Source organism: Sciurus carolinensis, chromosome 1, assembly GCF_902686445.1.
Source record: "Sciurus carolinensis chromosome 1, mSciCar1.2, whole genome shotgun sequence".
Lineage (NCBI taxonomy): Eukaryota > Metazoa > Chordata > Mammalia > Rodentia > Sciuridae > Sciurus > Sciurus carolinensis.
Window position 1 is genome coordinate 41641194 of NC_062213.1, and position 19272 is coordinate 41660465.

The following is a 19272-nucleotide window of genomic DNA, read 5'->3' on the forward strand; positions in this document are numbered from 1 at the left end:
TGACCCACTCCAACTGCCTGTCACCTGGGTGAGGGTGGAGTGAAGATGAGCAGGAATGTGCACCTGTTTTCTCTAAACTTAATCTTGGTAGGAGTCAGCAAAATGACTTGGACAACCTCTACCCATCCCTAACAACTGTTGTATCCCAAGATCTGTGAAATGGGGGCAAAAGAGTGTCCATATTTATTATATCCTGAGACATTTTGAAAATGACAGTTATAGAACACTTTTGAGAGAGAGACACACACACACATGCACAGAAAAAAGAGGTGCCATGAGTGAAAGATATTAATAGAGCTGTGGACTATGGAGAACAACTCTTTTCACACTCATTCTGCGTGTGTGATATATATCACTCTTCCAAGAATAACTGGGACTATTTTTGCATTTGGATTGCAAGGTAAGCGCACTGTTATTAGGTCAGTCACACCTCTCTTGTCTTTCTCAGACTTGCTATTTTCCAATTTAAAACACTCTTATATGGACAGATCTTTACTAAAGACACAATTGATTTGAATTTGTTTTGGGTCATTCTGAAGCCTAGATCAATTTGATCATCTCACATCTATATTCAGCATAACTTTTAACATCTGTTGAATGGACAATAAACCCTAAGCAAGAAAGGTATGGCTAAGACTTTTCTTACCTGTTGCTGGCCACAAATTTCTAACTTGTCCACTAAATATAAGATCTTTTTCTCCGTTTCCTGGGGGACATTCCTGAACCATTTACCAGATAAGGTAGATTAGAAAGATGGTAGGTTCCTTTATTCCTCCTTGGACCTATGTCCTCTACAATGTGACTGTAGCTCCTTCCATCAAGAGACAGAGTTGGGCTGGGAGTATAGCTTGGTGGTAAAGCATTTGCCTAGCATGCAAGAGAACCTAAGTTCAGTCCACAGTGCTGCTCCCACCCCCCAAAAAAGTGGAGTCTGAGCTAGCCCTCTGACTTGCTTTGTCCAATGAAATGTGGTATAAGAAACACAGTGCCAAGTTCTAAGCCTAGCTTGCAAGGGGCTCTGTATATGTCTATATGCTGCCTTGGTTGGGACCTCTGCCTCCTCCCTGTGAACAAATGACTGGATTCCTGTAGGATGACAGATTGAGTGAACCAGAGCCAAGTCTGCTCAGCTGCCCCAGAGATATGACGGAGCCCAGTCCAGATCAGCCAAGCTGATCCAAGTGAGGGAACAACCCTAACTTGCCCACCGGCTGAGCAATAAGGTAAATGAATGCTAGTTGCCCTCTTCCACTGAGTGTTGGGGTGGTATGTCACACAGCATCATGGAGAAGATAGATAACTAATATACCAAGGAAGCTGAGGAGATCACCCTACCCTTGTTTTACTTGGTTGCTCGTTTTTCCTCCTACTTTTAAGCAATACACTAGGAAAAAAAAAAAAAAAAGATACAACTTCTTGGTCTCATCTATAATCTTTAACATGGGGCAGGCAGTTTTATGAGACTTGGGCTTGAGGGATTTCTTTAAGGTTGGTTTCCATGACATCACCTTGAAAAGTCTTAATAAATTTTAAACTTATGTGTCAACTCCTTTAATCCCCACAATAGCTCTATGTGGTAAAGATGATTATGACTTTCTATTTTATAGACGAGGAAACTGAGGCTCAGCGTAGTTAAATAAATCCCCAAGCTCTCACAGTGTTAAGTGGTGGAGAGCTGAAACTCACACACATACACTTCACGTGCACAGACCATGCCCTGAACTGCCCTGCACGCTGCCTGTCTAGCACAGTGAAATGTGTGTGTGCTCATGCACAGAGAAAGGCCTCCAGCAGCAGCCTTACCCGAGCCAGATGCAGAAGCATAGTCGTCATCATCAATAGGATACACTCCTGAAGCTTCTTCAATGGAGCTGTTGTCAAGATACATGTCTTTATCAGATGTCAGCTCTGCTCTCTGAGAAAGGAAAGACAAGGGATTCAGGATGGGGAGAGATTTTAAAATGTGCTTATTTATCTTACTGTTTGAATTTACGCAGTCGTGACTAGTCCTCCCCCTCCTCTGGTCTTCTGAATCCACATGCCTAGCCATCTCTTTACTCAGGACACTCTGGCAATCTGTATTAAATCTAATATCCCCACGGGAAGCCAGTGTAGCCTAACCAGGTAGAACGAAGACAGTGCAGAGACCCCAGCACCTACCATGGGCTCATTTTGTTCCATTCCATTAAACTTGTCTGAATTTTGGTCATCCCAATGCTAGTTATAAGCTGTCTCAAGCATTTCTTTTGGTCACAAATGGGCTGCCTTTACTGCAAACACTACGAAAACACCAAAGTCACTTAAGTCTTTCTTGGGTTGTACTTAAAGGTATTATAGTGCTTAGGATAAATAATCACCTAGGGATTCACGAAGGCACACCAAATGCTTACAGGCCTGGCCATGCCCAGCTTTATCACTACAGATGAGAGCTCCCCAGCCACCCGGGCAATCCAGAGCTTTCTGCCGCAGTTCAGATCCACGATGACGCCAGGCAGGGCCCCATGTGGAGCAGGGGGCCTGTGAGGCTCATCTGCCAAGGGCAAGATCTCACCATGAGCCCACTTCCAGGGCTTACTGGCTTAGCAGAGCCTTAATGACAAACACAGATAAACCCACAAGAGCACTTTTTAAAATATATATTACTGGCACTTGGTAATAGCAAACTACAGGCTTAATACACAGAGGGATCAGTCACAAAGTATACCAGTTCTACAGCTTCTGAGCTCTTCAATAAGAGTTGAGTATTAAAATTCAACCTAATCCTGCCAAACGAGTCACTTACATGAACTGGAGACACGTCAGAGGTAGAATATTTTTTAAAAAAAGCTTTCAGTAAATTGATATTTTACCACCAGTATCTCGGACTGGCAACTTCTAAGCAAAGTTTGTATTTGGAATAGTCAACACTCATAATTATTCTATTTTTAAAGATGGAACTGAATGTTTGTTCCTAACAGGAATTATAAAAAATGTTCCTTTACAATGTTGACTTTCATTGGATTTCTCCTTAAAATAAAATGTTTTTTAGCAGTCACTACAGACAGGACCTCCTTGGAGGGCAGACAGGCCCAGTCTCTCTAACAGCACTGCTTTATTCTCTCAAGTTTCAGTGCTGGCTAGAGAGGCCTAAGTATTTTAAATCCGAGCTACATTCCCTGCAGGCCTGGGTGCCAACTGACAAAAAAGTGTGGCAATCATTTTGTTTGAGTATCACACTGGCAGATTCTGAGGGCTGAAACCTTAGGGATTGATGTTCCAGTGGCCTGGCTTGCAGGCTTTGAAGTGACCACCCTGAGCCAAGAGTGTGCTGGAACTTTTCTGCCAAAGCCGTCAGAGCTTAACCCTGCAATCTGAGGCTGTCCTACACGACACGGTTTCCGAGGCTATCACCCTTCCAGGCTGCAATTCCTAAAACTTGTGAAATGAACAGGGAGTCCTGCCTTCCACAGCTCTACACACAGCCAACGTGACCCCTATTAGACACACAGCTCCCTTGAGGGAGTCAGCCCTCTGCATCTGTGGGTTCTGCATCCATGGATTCAAACAACTGTGGACTGAAAATATATTTTAAAACATGGTCTGTACTGAGCATGTACAAAGGTTTTTTTCTCTTGTCATTCCCTACGCAATATGGCATCACAACTAATTACACAGCATTTTTACTGTATTAGGTATTAGAAGTAATCTGGAGATGATTTAAAGTATACAGGAAGGTGTGTATAGCTTACATGAAAATACTATGCTGTTTTACATAAGGAACTTGAGCGTCTATGGATTTTGATGTCCTAGGCAGGTACTAGACCAGACCGTCTGTGGATTCTGAGTTCTGATGAACCTCATTTGTTTTTAACCTCCCGGCTCCCCATCAAATCAGAGAGCCTGGCATACAGTAGGTGCTCAGTAAACACTGCTTGACTTGAGCCAGTACTCCCACCTAAAAACCACTCTCATTCTTACCTGTATTAAACCTTATCCTTTTAACTTCATTTGGGGACACTCTTATTCTGTCAAACCCTGTCTACTTTTTTTTTTTGCGGTGCTGGGGATTGAACCCAGGGCCTTGTGCTTGCAAGGCAGGCACTCTACCAACTGAGCTATATCCCCAGCTCCCCTGTCTACTTTTCAAATCAGGTTCTGACTTCTCCAGCCCTTTGTTGTAGACATACATTCTCACATTATTTCTAATTACTGCATATGTATTTGTCTTGCCCCTTTGGAGAACCATTTGTTGATGCAGGCCTTGAATCCCCCGTGAGATTGTTCTCTGTCCCTCTCCAAGTGCATGGGTACTCAATAAATATTTGTCAACTGAGATTACTTAAACTAAATTGACTTAAGTAACCTTTGACTCAGGTTTCAGAGTTAACACATGTCCCAAGACCTCCAGAATTCTTACTGTTAAAATCTCTTGGTCTGAAGGCTAAAAGATCATTTGCCCCCAACTTCCCATAACTTGCACTACCATCTACTTTTGTAACCCAGAGTCTTAAAAGTGAGAAAAAGATTCTCTTTACATTTTAGAAACTGGTTTCACATTCCTTAAAATTGAATGGCTCTCATGTTCTTCTTGGCTCTGTCGAAGAAATTTGATGTGGCAAAGCTTAACACTGAGATACTTAATCCCCATGTGTAAATTGAATTTCTATTCATTAGATGATCTAGTTGTTGGGACTAGCACATGTGTCACCTAATAGCCAGATGGGCTAAAACCTTCTCCCAGAAAATTTGATCACCTCACACTTCACTCACACCAGGCAACCTGACAGGCCAACTGGCTTCTTAAGACATAACCATGAGGACTGTATTACTGCAAGACTTGGGGTGGAGACCAGAATGAGTCTGAGAAGCAAGTTGTCCTCAGCCACTTGGGGCATGCAGGGCTCCAGGGTGGTCCCAGGACTGATGGTTTGCTTACTATATTTGAGGGCAGCCAAAAGTATTCATTTTTCTCTGGTGTGAATGATTTTGACACCAAACTGCAAAAAGTTCTCTCCCACTCTGATTTCAGGGACATCAAGAACATAGGGAGAATTAGAAATATCCTTCTGTAGAGTCCAATTGAATTGTAAGCAGGGCTCTTTTCACTTTGTAGCATATGCTCCAGAAATTATCTCTATTCTCACCACCTCTCCAAAAAAAAAAAAAAAGTTTTCAAGAAACAAGTCAAATTCCTTAATAAGACTCCACACTCTTGTGTTGGTAAGGATTTCACTGTTCCCTGCTTGGAAAGGGAAATAAATTATGCAGCAACATTCCTTTGAGACAGTAAGACGTGCATCTCTTGAAGGCTATAAAAAGAGAGACTTAAAAATATTGATTTTTACACCTGGTCAAATGTGGTCAGTCTTGCTGCACGGAAAACCCCAGGATGGTATATATTCTGCACATCCTCACTTGCATAATGGGACAGAGCAAGTAGATGGAAGCAACTGGAAAGAAATGCACAGAGGCACATAGCTGCAGCCTGACTGTAGGATTTCGTAATGAGGTCATTTAATTTGGGACTGACCGTGGCCGTGAGGTGGTGCCAATAGTGTTGGCTAACAGTGTTCAGAATACAGGCTGGAAGAAAAACAAAGCTGGTCCTTCAGACCTCTCCCCCTAGGCTGATGCAAGTATGAATACAGGAGACCAAGGGTTAGCCATGGATAGGATGGAGTACCACGAGGAGGAAAACCTGCTACGGACAGAGAGAGAAATTCGCTTCATGCCATGTTCCCCCAGGAAAACCAAAGCACCACAATGCCTCCAGGAGACTGAACTTCTGGAGAAGAATGCTCATCTGCTGCTCTTTTCATAACCCACAATGACTAGAAAAAAGGCAAGACACAGATTTGTATCTTTTTAAAAATATTTTTTAATCATAGATGGTCTTTTATTAATTTATTTTTATGTGGTGTTGAGGATCGAACCCAGTACCTCTCACATTCTAGGCAAGTGCTCTACCACTGAGCTACAGCCCCAGCCCCTGGATTTGTCTCTTAACTCCATCCCTCCTCCTCTGGTCCCGTGATTTCAGCAACCTCATCGCATTGGGCCTGGACCATTCCTAAGGCACCTGAGTTGGCCACAGACCAAGTCTTTTTGTCTTTACAGCCATTCTTTGCAGAGGGACCATTCTTAAGCTCAAATGTAATCACACCACCTCCCCTGAGAAACACTCTGTCTTGGTTCCCTGTCACTAGGATGACATAAAACCTCCCTGGCCTGTAAGGAAGCTCTCTTGCCACATGGACTCACCTGCATTTCTAGTGTCAGCTGCTCCTACTTCCTCCACCCAAACCCAGGGCTCCAAGACAAAAAGCTCCATGAAGCAGCCTGGTGACATAGATTTCTTTCATGTAAATCCCAAAGGAAAAATAAACTCCTTTATGGATGAAAAATTGGTGAAAGCCAACAGTGAGCTCCGTTTCCATACCTTATGATAAAAATGAGATTTGAACAAAATAATTGAGCTCAATATAGTGTCTGTGATAAAAATGAAAAGAGAAACTCTTGAGTCAATGCACACTTGGCATAACCGTGCACTTTCTCAGTAAAGACAATTTGTGGGATAGCAACTGAACAAATCTGTTAGATTTTTCTCATGTACATAAAGCCTACATTGAACAAAATACATGTTTTGAATCACCAGCGTGAAAATCTGTTATTTAGAAATTGGTGGCCTTCCCTGAAGGATACAGTGCCTTACCTACTTCTAAATGTCCTTCAAATGCTTTGAAACTAGGGCAACCCATACAGTGGAACAAAAAATTAAAGCTCAAAGCAGTTTACTTTATCATTTAAACTGGGTTAACTACACATCAGAAGGTAGAACCAGTCCCTACCATCAGAAAATTAATCTTCCAACATAAAAATAAAATGTCCATATGGCTTAGTGATACATTTCTGTATCTCATTAGACAAAACAAACACCTAGATGATAACCCTTAATTTTATGATAAAGAAATGTCTAGTCCTGATTTAGGCTCAAATGTATATTAACTTTTATGGTGATTACAAGGTGCCAACAGGCTATAACTTCAGCTTATCTTACCATGGTTGACTTAGTAGACTATTTTGTTCCTGGCTAACATACATTGTAAAGGGAATAATAATCAGCTAAAATTCTCTCTCTCACACAAAGCCAATCAGAGATGACTTACTTGTCCTGAAGCTGAACTTGTCAATTTTGGTTTAGGTATAGCCCAAAGGAACACATACTTTTAGAGTCTGACTGGACTTACAGGCATCAAGATCCTCTATTATTTTGAAACTGAATAAAGAGAACACCATGGTGACAAAGTAGCTCAAAATCACCTGATCCAGTTGGTGGTCAAAGTGGAGGCCAAAGCTCTTGACACCTAATTCTAGTTTTTTTCTGCTGTACCACAATATCCTACAACATGAATGACATCAGACCATTCAGCCTCAGGTTCAAAAGGATTAGTTGCAGCTCACTGTTAAGTGTTTATTATGTGCTGGGCATTTGTGCTAAGTGTTTTATAAGCATTGGCTCACCTAATCCTCTCAACAACCTCCAATGCAGACCAAGGAGCTGAGCCTGCCTAAAGTCATGCAGTTCAGAGCATGGAGGTGACCTCAGAGTGTGTGTCACTGAGTGTTAACATGTTGTGTTTACCTCCTGCCTCCTTTTCTCATGATTCACACATAATCATAATAAAGGCCCTGAGAACAACTACAATAATGAGACATGCTGAACTCTGCTTAATGTGGCAGCATTTTCAAGTCTTGGTCGTAGAAATTCTCTGCACCAGAACATGTATTTAACATCTTTCAGAACTAGCATTCTTGGCATCACAGATGGGAAAAAAAAAATTCATTAAGAGTCTAAAGTTCCAGCTCAACAGCCTTTTCTCTCCCTAACATCCTGTAAATTCCCTACACAGAGGATGCCTGGAGCCATGGGCATGGACTGCAGTTAGTTAATTTTTAGTAACACCTTTATCTGTAACAAACAGGTGCCCCATCCAAGCTGCAAATATAACAGAAGGAAAGAACTCTATGCTTATTATTAGAAAAAGATAACATTTTCCCTGAAAATGTTAGATATGACTGAAGTATAGGCACATAAGTGTTGTATTTACAAAAACTTTTTTAAGGGTTTGTATATATTCAAATCATCCATGGGGTGATAGGTGGTAGGTGAGGTCCCATGTGAAATAAAATTCTTAAATCCCCATTAAAAAACTCTTAAGAACAGTCTTTAGTTCAGAACTGCTTCAAATATCTTTAATAGTCCTTAGTTAATTACATAGAAAGCTAATAAAAAGTCTCTTTAAGAAACTCTTCAAAATACCTTGTACAAAGTGGGGAATGACTTTAAAATATTTATTCATGCACATTAGGAAAATAAACTCAATTCTGGAAAAGAAAAAAAAGAGCAGGTTATATAAAGGTAGAATCCTGTTTGAGTGTGAAGTAAGAGGTTCAAAGATGAACAAACTGGTCATAAAAATGTCACATTCTAGGCAATTCTGGAAAAAAAATTCCCCTAGTTCTATGAAGGTTTTGAACAAACCAAAGCTTGGGAGATGACAGAATTTCTAACAGCATTTATTTATAGTCCTTTGAGTCTGAACTATTCATTTGGAACTTACCACTGACGCTGGATTTTCCTGTTGGAAGTCTCACACAGAGAGGGAAGTCTTATCTCACCGCTTAGAATGAGTACTCCTTAAAGAAGTCCAAGCAGCAGGGCCAGTTCTGATGTCCTCTCAGTCCCCTCTACTGCCTATCAACATACTCCAGGTACCAGCACGTGGAAAAGGATCAGCAGACAGCAGAAGTCAGATATTTCTGAAGGACTGATGTTGAATAGAATCATATTCCCTTACCTGATGTCTCTACCAAAGGGCCAGCTAGAATTCAACCTTGCACTGTGAGACGCATGGCCAGGGAAGGTTAAGTGTGACCTTGGAAGAAATTCCAATACATTAAAGAAGGCCTGCAACAAGACTGGGTCTTGGGAGAACATGGAATCAGCTGAAAAGTGTTACAAAAAGTAACACTGAGTTAGTGTACAGTATTAACTGTGGATATTTTCCTCTGTTTAAAAAGAATTGTATTTGGTTCAAAGTTCTTAGACTTCCTAAACCAACAAAGTTCAAGTAATATCTTTCTTTAATAAGATGCTCATTGCAATAATCAGCACTTTAACCCCTCTCAATACCCCCCTTAAAAAATCTTGCTAGAGGATTATATGGCTCATCTAAAAATGATGTGAAATAATCAATATCGTTTGCAGAAAAGGTGCCTCACTCTATGTATGCGGCTAAATCTGGTGCTACAGGCAAAACTATTTTTCTTTCTACAGTGTTTATTGATTCTACAGAACAGTACCTGGTTCAATAAATGAGTTGTTGATTGTATTTAAAATAGCATCTCAGATTTGGTGAGCCACAAAGACCTTGTATGCTTATTTAACTGATGAACCCTTCCCCTGGTCCCAAGTATTATGACACAAACAGAATAGGATGCCTGTCTCCCACTGTCACTTCCTAATCCAGAATGTGGTAACTATAAACAGCCCTGATCACACACATTCTCTGAGAATATGCTCATCTGCCAACAGTCATATCAGTCTTCAAACCTTGTGATTCAAATCCCTCCGTTTTTACAAGCCACCATCTCATGATAAAGAACCCTTAACTGAAGAAACCAAGCGGAAAGAATCGAAACTGTGCCCAAATTCTTGACATATCTCATACTTGGGAACCTAGAATAATTAAAGACAACCAATTAAAAGCAAAATATCCCAACTGGAGAGAATTTTCACTTGATGCCCCTTTGTAACTTCTAGATTGTGAAAACACTGCATTACAAAATTCAATTAATACTTTAAAAAAAGAAAGCCTTCATGAAATTAATTGGTTTATTGCTCCTATTAAACAAAAAAAGTCTTCCTTCTCAGCAACAAGCAAAAAAGGTGAGCAGGGGGAAAAACAAAAACATAAGCAGAATGCACTGGCAATCCACACCTCTGCTTGTGGTAATGGGTTCAGATTCCTGATCCAGAGAGGGAAGGGAAGTAACTTTTGGGTTGCATTAAGTTTGCTGGCAACAAAAACAGGGATCTACCAGGCATGTATATTAGAACGACGCCTGAGACTTTGAGTGGGATTACGCTGAATATGCATGACACACAAAAGGAAAATGTTCATTACTTACAGATGTGCTCCACACGGTGCTTTCTTCCTTTTTTGGAATATCAAACAGGGGGAAGCAAGAATTTGCAGCTATGTTATTATAAGCATTGCTGCCTCTCCCCCTCCCAACTTAGAATATTCCTGTATTTATTTTGCTATCCATATGACCACAGTTTAGACTAGAGTAAAAATAGAAGCCGTGTGAGCCCAACCTGAAAAGTTCCAAGGGCTGGAGAGGGTCAGGATTAATAAATTCTAACTCAAGTAATGAGATGCTGTTTCCTGGTGGAGTTTGGCAGGAGAGGGGGGAAAAAGATATTTGGAATTTATTTCTTATTCAAAAGTGTTTTGTAAAAACTACCATCAGAGAACAGACTCCAAGTCAGGCACAGGAAGCCAACAGGCTCTGGTTTAGATTTAATAATTCACTCTAAGGGTTTTCAACTGCTACAATTCTAGGCCCTACGTATATTCTTCACCCTACTAGAGGGTTGACAGAATGCCACAGAAAGCCTATGGGACAGGAAAATGGGAACAACCTTGATTCCTATGGGCAGACCACACCTTTCCAGGCTACAACCAATGCTGGGGAAGAAGCAGGGTTCTGGGGCTTGCAGCAGTGATGGATGGATTGCCAACTGAGCTATTCTAGAGAGCTGAGCTAGAACTGAATCTGAATTCCAATAGGAATACGCAACACCCCACTGCTGGCCCATAGAAAGATGTCTGGACTATTTTTAAAAGATGCCAACTTACAGAAAGGGCACAGACCCTTTGGAAAGCACCTCAGCAATGTGTTTTAAGCAGCTATGAAAATGTTTACGCCATTGGAACAGATATTTCCTCTTTCAGGAATTACCCTAAGTAAATATTTTAAAAAGAAGAAAAGCTGGAGTGTTTACTACTATACTGCAGCAAAATCACTGAGATAACCCAAATACCAACTATGGGGGTGACATGTTAGTATACATAACACATTAATTTCCTCAGCATAGCCATTAAAAATCATATACCATAGATAATAAGGAAAAATGTTTATGACCACATTATATTTAAGAATCATGTGGTAAAAATATTTTCTAATATCACAACTAAATTAAAATTTTACATACATCTGGCCAAACACTGAAAGGGGAATGAAGAAAGAAAGGTAACTGGTTAGGGTGGGAGGGTTCATGGTGATTTCTCTAATTGGTATTACTGTTGTATCTTTGCTATAGATACATTTCAATCACACACACACACACACACACACACACACACACACACACACATACACACACACTGAAAGCACTTGACAAAGTTTGAGTCAGTCACAAATGACTATGGATCAGCTTCCAGATGTTGACAATACAAATGAACTTCTGAAAATGAATTTAATACTTATTTACCCCTTAATATGTTCAAGCATAGACGTGCATATACACACATAGATTATATATATATAGAGACATATATACATGTTGTATATTATATTATATATACTAAAGATAGCATCATAGAAGTATATAAGTATCTAGGTGGTAAATATTTACTAAAAAAAAAAAAAAAAGCTTTGCACTTGAGAAGAGTGCCATAGAATCACAGAATAGTACTTGGATCTCTCTTGATCATTTCAAGAGGCTAAGGTTACAAAGGCAAAAGTCCTGATAAAATGGATATTTGATGACAAGATTCCAAGTTCTAAAGCTTCCTGGTCTAATTATCCATCTCACTAAGCCGCTCCTTGCTCCTAGGTTACTTGGAGCAGAGGACACCACTCCGTTGAGGTGAGCCTGCTCAGTTTCAGGAACAAGTTCCCTGCCAGCTTAGCCCCAGTGAGCAGAGACCAGGGACTGCCCCTGAGCACTGTACCCTGACACACACCTGCAGGGCTGACCTGCAGATGTTCTGCACTGCTTCTGGCTTTCAGCATCCCTTCTATTGCACAGACTCTATCTACTTGCAGTGGAAGCCACTCCTGCTGATTCCAAGAGAGCCCTTAAGTTGACTGTGACTACAGATCTAGGAGGACCATTTGCCTGAACCAGGAGGACAGTTCAAATGAACAAGATGACATTTGCATCAGGTTTCGCATAACTAGAAGACTGAAAGTATGTTAACGCTTTCAAAAAAAAATTTAAAAAACAACCTAAAATTAAAACCTAAAAAACTACAAAGCAACAGAAGGGATAAATATACAGGTGATGAACTTTGATTTCAAAGCTAGAGTTAAAAAAAAAAATAGTTCTGAATGGTGACAGTTAATAACTAGTGCCAAGTCACCGTGGCGGCTGCACTGTGTGCCCAAAGGATTATTCACATTCCTGACAATCTAGTGGAAAAACCCCCTGTTTTCTGCCCAAGATTCATAGCCCCAACCCTTATATTTCTTTTTGTTTATAAAGGAACTGTTCTTGACCAAACTTCTTAACCACGTAAAATAAACAAGGGTCCAGAAGCTTTTAAAGAAATGGTTTTCTTGATAGAGGAACCAGGAAGAGATTTAAAGCTATTAGAGTCTATTATGAAATCCATCACAGACCTGCATGAAATTCCCCAGGAAATGGAGTCTCCCCCAGCTGTACCATGATGCCTCAGGCAGGCCTGAGTTCCCAGCCAGATGAACCCACTTCAAGTGGAGGATATCTATAGCAACATGGGCTGGGTCATCTCAAGGCAAACACATTTTGGAAAGCGGTCCTGTTGGTGTAATAAAGTGTTGTATGTGAGTACTTTATCTGAAGATAACATTTATGGTCTTGTCAAAGAGGAGGACAGGAAAACTGTGGACAGTAATATTTTTTTGAAACTGTGGCAGTAATTTTTTTTATATAAACAATGAAAGCTATCAGCTGTGCAAACTGATGTATGGAAAAGCCTTCAAAAATTCAAAATGTAACCTAATTCATTCCAGGGCCACCTTGCGTCTTTCTTCACCATTGGAATCTATGTATGAATCATAAGACTCTCATTCATAGGACATGAAGGTTGTAGAAGATGAAGGGAAAAAGAATTGCAAAACAACATGCTCAATTTAAAAAAAATATTTAAGAAGCACTTTTGAGAAAGTGTTAAAAGAAAAAGCACATTTCATTGTTTGCTCTCAAAGAAGGCTGACTTAACACTAATTCACTTGTGATAATTGAAAGTCTCCATTGGAACACGTATTCATAAGCACCATTTCATAACAGAGAAACATTTCATTTTCTAAAAACAATGGGGAAACTTTTTTTTTAAAAGCAAATTATTATGAATCAAAAAGCAGATCATCTCCAGAAATATTTTTTTCCCCAAATAAGTTTAGTCCAAAAGAAGTTTATGAACTGATTCCACCAGTTTTGTAGTGAGCCACACCAAAGGTCTCTGCAGGTATTCAGTACTTGGTGCTGAATAAAACTAATGATACACAACTCAACAACATTTTCTAAAAACTCCCATCTTCCAGGATTTACAGCCTTCCCTAAGAGACAACCCTTTCCACAAATGCACTTGCATTTTGGAATGAAAGCCATCTGGTCTACCTGTTACATCTTAATTTCCCAGAGAGCACAGAGAGTTACTGAGGATTAAACTCTAGGAGTCAGTCCACATTACCAGTCTCTGTCACATGCCTTGTGAGGACGGGTCTAGTTTCTAAAAGATTTAACTGCTACAGGCACACTTGACTTCACAGTGTCTCGGCTCAGAGTGGAGTTTATTAATCGGTACAGATCAGCATGAAGCCTGGGACTAGGGAGGTCGGGTGCTCATGTGTAAGATATCAAATGAAGACATGTCCACTACCCATTGGCCTCAGGGTAACAGCTGAGGACACGGAGGCTGGGAGCAATCTGTTACTATTATTATCCCTAACATGACTGCACTTACCTGGCTCTGGCCAGGGCTGGGGAACAAAGACATCTGTCTGATTGTTCCTTCCTGCAGCTTAACCTTGGGGTCCACATACAGAAAACTGACGTGCTTCTGGCCCCTCCTGCTTTGGAGGCTGAAGGTTGCAGCTGAATGTCTGCAGCTGCCAGGGCAACCTCTCCGGCATGCATGCCAGCAACTCCTCACCTAAGCGCCTCTCCCCTGCCTTGCTGCCCTGGCCCACTGGTGATGGCCGCAATCCTCTCCAGTGGTCACATTGCAGGGCAGCCCCCATGGAAACCCATTTGGAACTGCTCAAGCTCATACCAAAGAATGATGTTTTTAATACAGATTGTTCTTTTTAAATCCTTTACAAAAGCAGCTGTAATCAATCGTGCTGGGGGGCTCTGTAAAAAGCTGCCATTCGGAAAGCCTTAATATTGATTCTTTCCCCTTTCATAGCTTTTAAGAAAACAATCCCATGCTAAGAAACTGTAATCAATTTTCCTAGACTTTGCTAACATGAAACAGTATCTAAATTAAAATGTGTTTTTTAGAATTACATAAGAACCATAGAGGACATAAGAAACCCATCTGTTATTCCGCTTTTCAAATCCAAGGGACAAAAATGTGTGTGTGTGTGTGTGTGTGTGTGTGTGTGTAGTCAGTTCAGCATATTCAATGATTATTAAATACTGATTAAACCTCAGCAACTCTTGTAAGAGTTGTTTAGCAGGTGACACTGGCTTAAAGAATGACAGGAAATCTGTCTTCATTTGAGATTTAGCATTTCCAATTCTTAATTTGCAAGATAATATACTATTTTCTCCGGGCCTATTCTTAGAGAAAACTATCAATTCTAAGCCTGTGTTTATAGACATTTATGACTCCAAGTGGTCACATCCTGACTGAACTCCAAATACCAGAATATGCAAAGTCTTTTCACAGGAATTATAGCAGATATATTGTTCTGTCAGGTTCTCCTTTTCACACCAGGCCTCTTAAAAATGAAAGCATTTCAAAAGGCAAAAAGTCAATATTTAAAGCTGCAATGTGCAGACAGAGCAATTTGGCATTTTCACTTAAAAATCATATTAAAAACCCTCAACAATGTCAACAGCCAATTTCCAGATTAGACACTATGGCAAAGCACAATTTAATGTAATGTTTGTTATCAGTATTTCTGTTTCGAAGGAAAAAAAATGGAAGACTTTATTAAAATGCCATACATAAAATGAACACAGAAATGAAATCAAAGTTAACTGACAGCCCATAATACTTTCCGTCAGCGTGGTATGTACCACGTGAACAAAATTAGATCTGACCAAATCCAGAGTTGGCAAGAGAAAAAAAAAAAAAGAAAGAAAACTGCTATTTGCTTTGCTCCCAAATAACAGTAATTTCAATTTCAAGGGAGTGAGCTACAATTTCTGTGGCAAATATCTGATATTCATTCAGGTTTCACATTCCTGGTATGCAACAACCACAGGAGTTTACTGACGGATGGGTGTACAATTTGCAAATTTTTTAGTTGAGAAGTTTAACTCTCTCTCCACACCTACCTCATCCCCCAAATTAGAGAAAGCCTTTGACTTTTTTTTTTTTTTTTTTTTTAACCAAACCAAATTAGCAAGAGCTCAGAGTTCTGTAAAACTCTTTAACACTAGTGATCAAGGGCCTCAACTGTTGTCAAGCCATACCTCCTGGGGTAGTCACACAGGGGGAATTTCACAGCTTCACTGGCTCCTGGCAGCCTTTTTTTTATCCCCAGCAAGTCATTTTAAGCAACATTTTTTTCCAGCAAACAAATCTCTGGGCTTCATCTCTTCTATTGTAAAATTGTTGTGGTACAAAAGAGCTAAAGCATTAAAGAAAAACCAGAATCAGCCTGGTCAACTAATTTCAATCCCATCCCTCTACTGGAATGCTTTTATTTGAATCAGGGCTGTCCAGTGAAAGTCATGTTTCTACATCGGTGTTGTCCAAAATGGTAGTCCACAGATGGCTAAGGAGCGGTTGAAATGTAGCTAGTACGACTGAGGCACTAGATCTTTCATTTTGTTTACTTTTAATTGTTCAAATAGTCACGTGTGACTAGTGGCTACTGAACGATGCATTTCTAGAGAGATTTCTTAAACTGTAGTTCAAAGCCTGAATACATCAAAGCCGTCTACTCCTGCTGGGCTAAGCCTCTCCTGGTTAAGATACTCTCTGCTTAAATAACTGCACATTAGCAGAAGTCAGTGCCTAACAATCTAATTGCCTTCTCCATCACAACTTCCCCTTGGCACTACATTCCTGGAAGAAAAATTAAGGAGTTTATGGAACTTGGTCATTTAGTGGCTATGTATTCATCAATGGGTATATGCTGAAACGTTCTATTATTTGTTTAAAAATAAAAGTAAGTTTTGTGAATGGGTAGACAACAGTGTGGTACAGAGAATGGAATATTATTCAGTGACAAAAGGAAAGGAGTAGGAAGCCACCAAGAGACATGGAGGAAGAATGACTGTATCTTGATAAACCAAGGAAGTCAATCTGAACAGGCTACTCTATGATTCCTAGTTTAGGGCATTTTGAAAAAGGCGAACTCTTAGAGACACTGAAGAGATCAGTAATTGCCAGGGGTTTAAGAAAAAAGAGTGAGGATAAATAAGTGAAGCACGGAAGATTCCAGAGCACTGAAACTTTTCTATAGAATACTATCGAGGTGGACACATGGCATTATGAATTTGTAAAACCCCATAGAACCCTACAACACAAAGTATGAACCTTAAATTACAGACCGTAGCCTAGAACATATTAATATTGGTTCATTAATTGCAACAAAGGTACCACCCTAATACAAGATGTATTTGTATGCAGTGATACAGAAAAGGAGGGGTTCTATGGAACATTTTATAGCACCTGCTCAATTATTCTGTCAATATAAAGCTGCACAAAATTGTCTATTAATTATCATGAACCTAAATCCCTAGAGAGCTCCTTAGGCCCACCCACATATTCTACCCTGAGAAATGGTCCCTTCTACCCTGACAATAGATTTTAGGCAAAGCAGCACAGAAGAGATGGTTCCTGGTTGCTAAGAGTGTGTACCCTGTTGCCTCATCTTGGTGGCACTATACACAATTAGCATCAGCAAATAAATGACACACGCCCAGACTTCCATTTACAGTTGTGATGGGTGAGATGCACGCACCATCATTCATTCATTCTTGCCTGTGCTGCTACATCACACGGAAGAAGGCCACAGACAGCAAAGTGCAGACTGCTCTTGGAAAATGGCCCACTTGTCTATGTTTTAAATAACGGGTTGCACCACTGTCCCCTCCACTCAGCCATCACAATTGCTGGGATGTTCTCTTATGCATCACTAAACCGCAGGGAATAAAAGCACTATTAGATACTGTTTAAAAAAAAAACAAAAAAAAACCTAGAAAAAAATATTCTCTGGGGCAACTGGGAAATCTGAACATGGGCTGGATATGAGAAAATATGATGGCATTACTAACTTTATTAGGTGAGACTGTATTTGTCCTTAATTATAGGGAATGGATGCCCAAGTCTTCAGGGGTGAAACACCCTTATAACCACATTAACAACTTTTTTTTTGGGGGGGGGGCAGGGTCTTGCTCTGCTCCCCAAGATGACCTTGGGCTTGTGATCCTTCTACCTCAGTCTCCTTAGTAGCAGGTGTACAATGTTGCACTCAGCTCAACATTAACTGTACAACCATAAACTAAGAAAAATCAAGGAAACATGGAAAAATTCTACTGATGATTGCATTTAGGTGATGGATACAGTCCTATTTGAGAATTTTTCATTAAAAGTGGGAAGTGGGGGAGAATTCTAATTTAAAAATAATTTCAGGTGACGACAAAGCTGATCATAAGGCAAACAGCTCAACCCTGATGGGACCAAAAAGCACTATTTCCATACCAGGCAGAAGAGTGAGCTGAACTTGCAAAATTGTTGTGACACAAAAGACCGAAAGCATTGAAGAGAAACCGGAAGAAGAGTAAGTGGAACTTCACTAAAATCGATGCCAGCCGGTGTTTAATTAGGCTGAAACAAATGGGGCCCACGGAAGACTGCATGGCATGCGTGGGAGGCCATCAGATAATGGTCTAGAATGAAAGGTGGCTATGAACTTGACAAACTACAGCACTAAAGGGAAAGGGTTTCTCTGAAGACAGACAGGGGGACGCTATGGTTTGGATACATATTCATGGGCTACAGGGTTGGTCCCCAGTGTGGTGACGTGACACAAGAAGTGATGGAACCTTTAAGAAAAGGGGCTTACTGGGAGATTCTTAGGTTACTGGGGGAGCTGCCCTCCAAAAGTTTTACAGTAGCTTTTGTGGAACCCCTGAGTTCCTGAGTAGAGCAAGGTCTTTATAAGAGCAAGCACGACCCCTGGATTGCTCTCCAGCTTTCTGTTTGGAGAAAGATCACCCTACACTCCTTTCCCAGACCAGAAACATTCCATCACCACCACGAGGTTCTCACCAGAGACAAACTGCTGCTGGCACTATGCTTTTGAACTGCCACAACCATGAATTAAAGAAATCTTTTTATTTATAAAGTCAGCCTGCCTCAGGTATTTCACTATAGTAACAAAACAGACTAACAGAAAAACACATGGTAACAAAAGCATCTGCAAAAAGTGAGAAAATAAATCCAATTGAGGTAAGGTACCTCTTTATCAGAAATATATGTGGAACAAACACTCGGGACCCTTTCAATGAACAAACAAGAATCTGACGCACAGAACAGGAACAATTTGTCTATGTGTGGTGTATACATGAAACTTGTACATATGTTCAAAGACTGAAGAAAGGAAATTGGAGGCAAAAATTACAGGCTGTGAGTGGCTTAGATATTAACACCAAGAAAAGAAATCTGTGCCTCCCTGACCAAGTAAGGGGAAGTTATTAAACACTTGTGTCAAAAGAACAGAAATCAAGAGCTGAGGGTATAGCTCAGTGCTCAGTGATTGAGGGTGTGCTTGGTGTGCTTAAGGCTCTGGCTTCCGTTGCCAGTACAAAAAAAAAAAAAAAAGAAAAGAAAAATTTAAAAAAGAAAAAAGAAAAAGAAAGGAAAAGAAAGGGAGAATAGTGGAATTCAGAATTTCACTCCTAACTCCACCCTCAACCATTTAATTTAATTCAGAAAGAAAATGATGATAGCATCAATATCTAAATTATTCAAGTATTAAATATTAACATATTAAAAGGACAATTTGAAAATTCAATCTGTACACTTAGGATTTATTTTTCTGCTGTTATACTTC

At 40.2% G+C, this 19272-nt stretch overlaps 1 protein-coding gene across 1 annotated transcript in view; it reads right to left on the minus strand.

Moving 5' to 3' along the window:
- The window catches only part of Sdc2 (syndecan 2), a 103676-nt gene that overhangs the window by 15019 nt on the left and 69385 nt on the right, over window positions 1-19272 (minus strand). The window contains exon 2 of the mRNA XM_047554954.1: window positions 1804-1915. Coding sequence (XP_047410910.1) covers window positions 1804-1915 — 112 coding nt within the window. The remainder of the gene's footprint in view (window positions 1-1803; window positions 1916-19272) is intronic.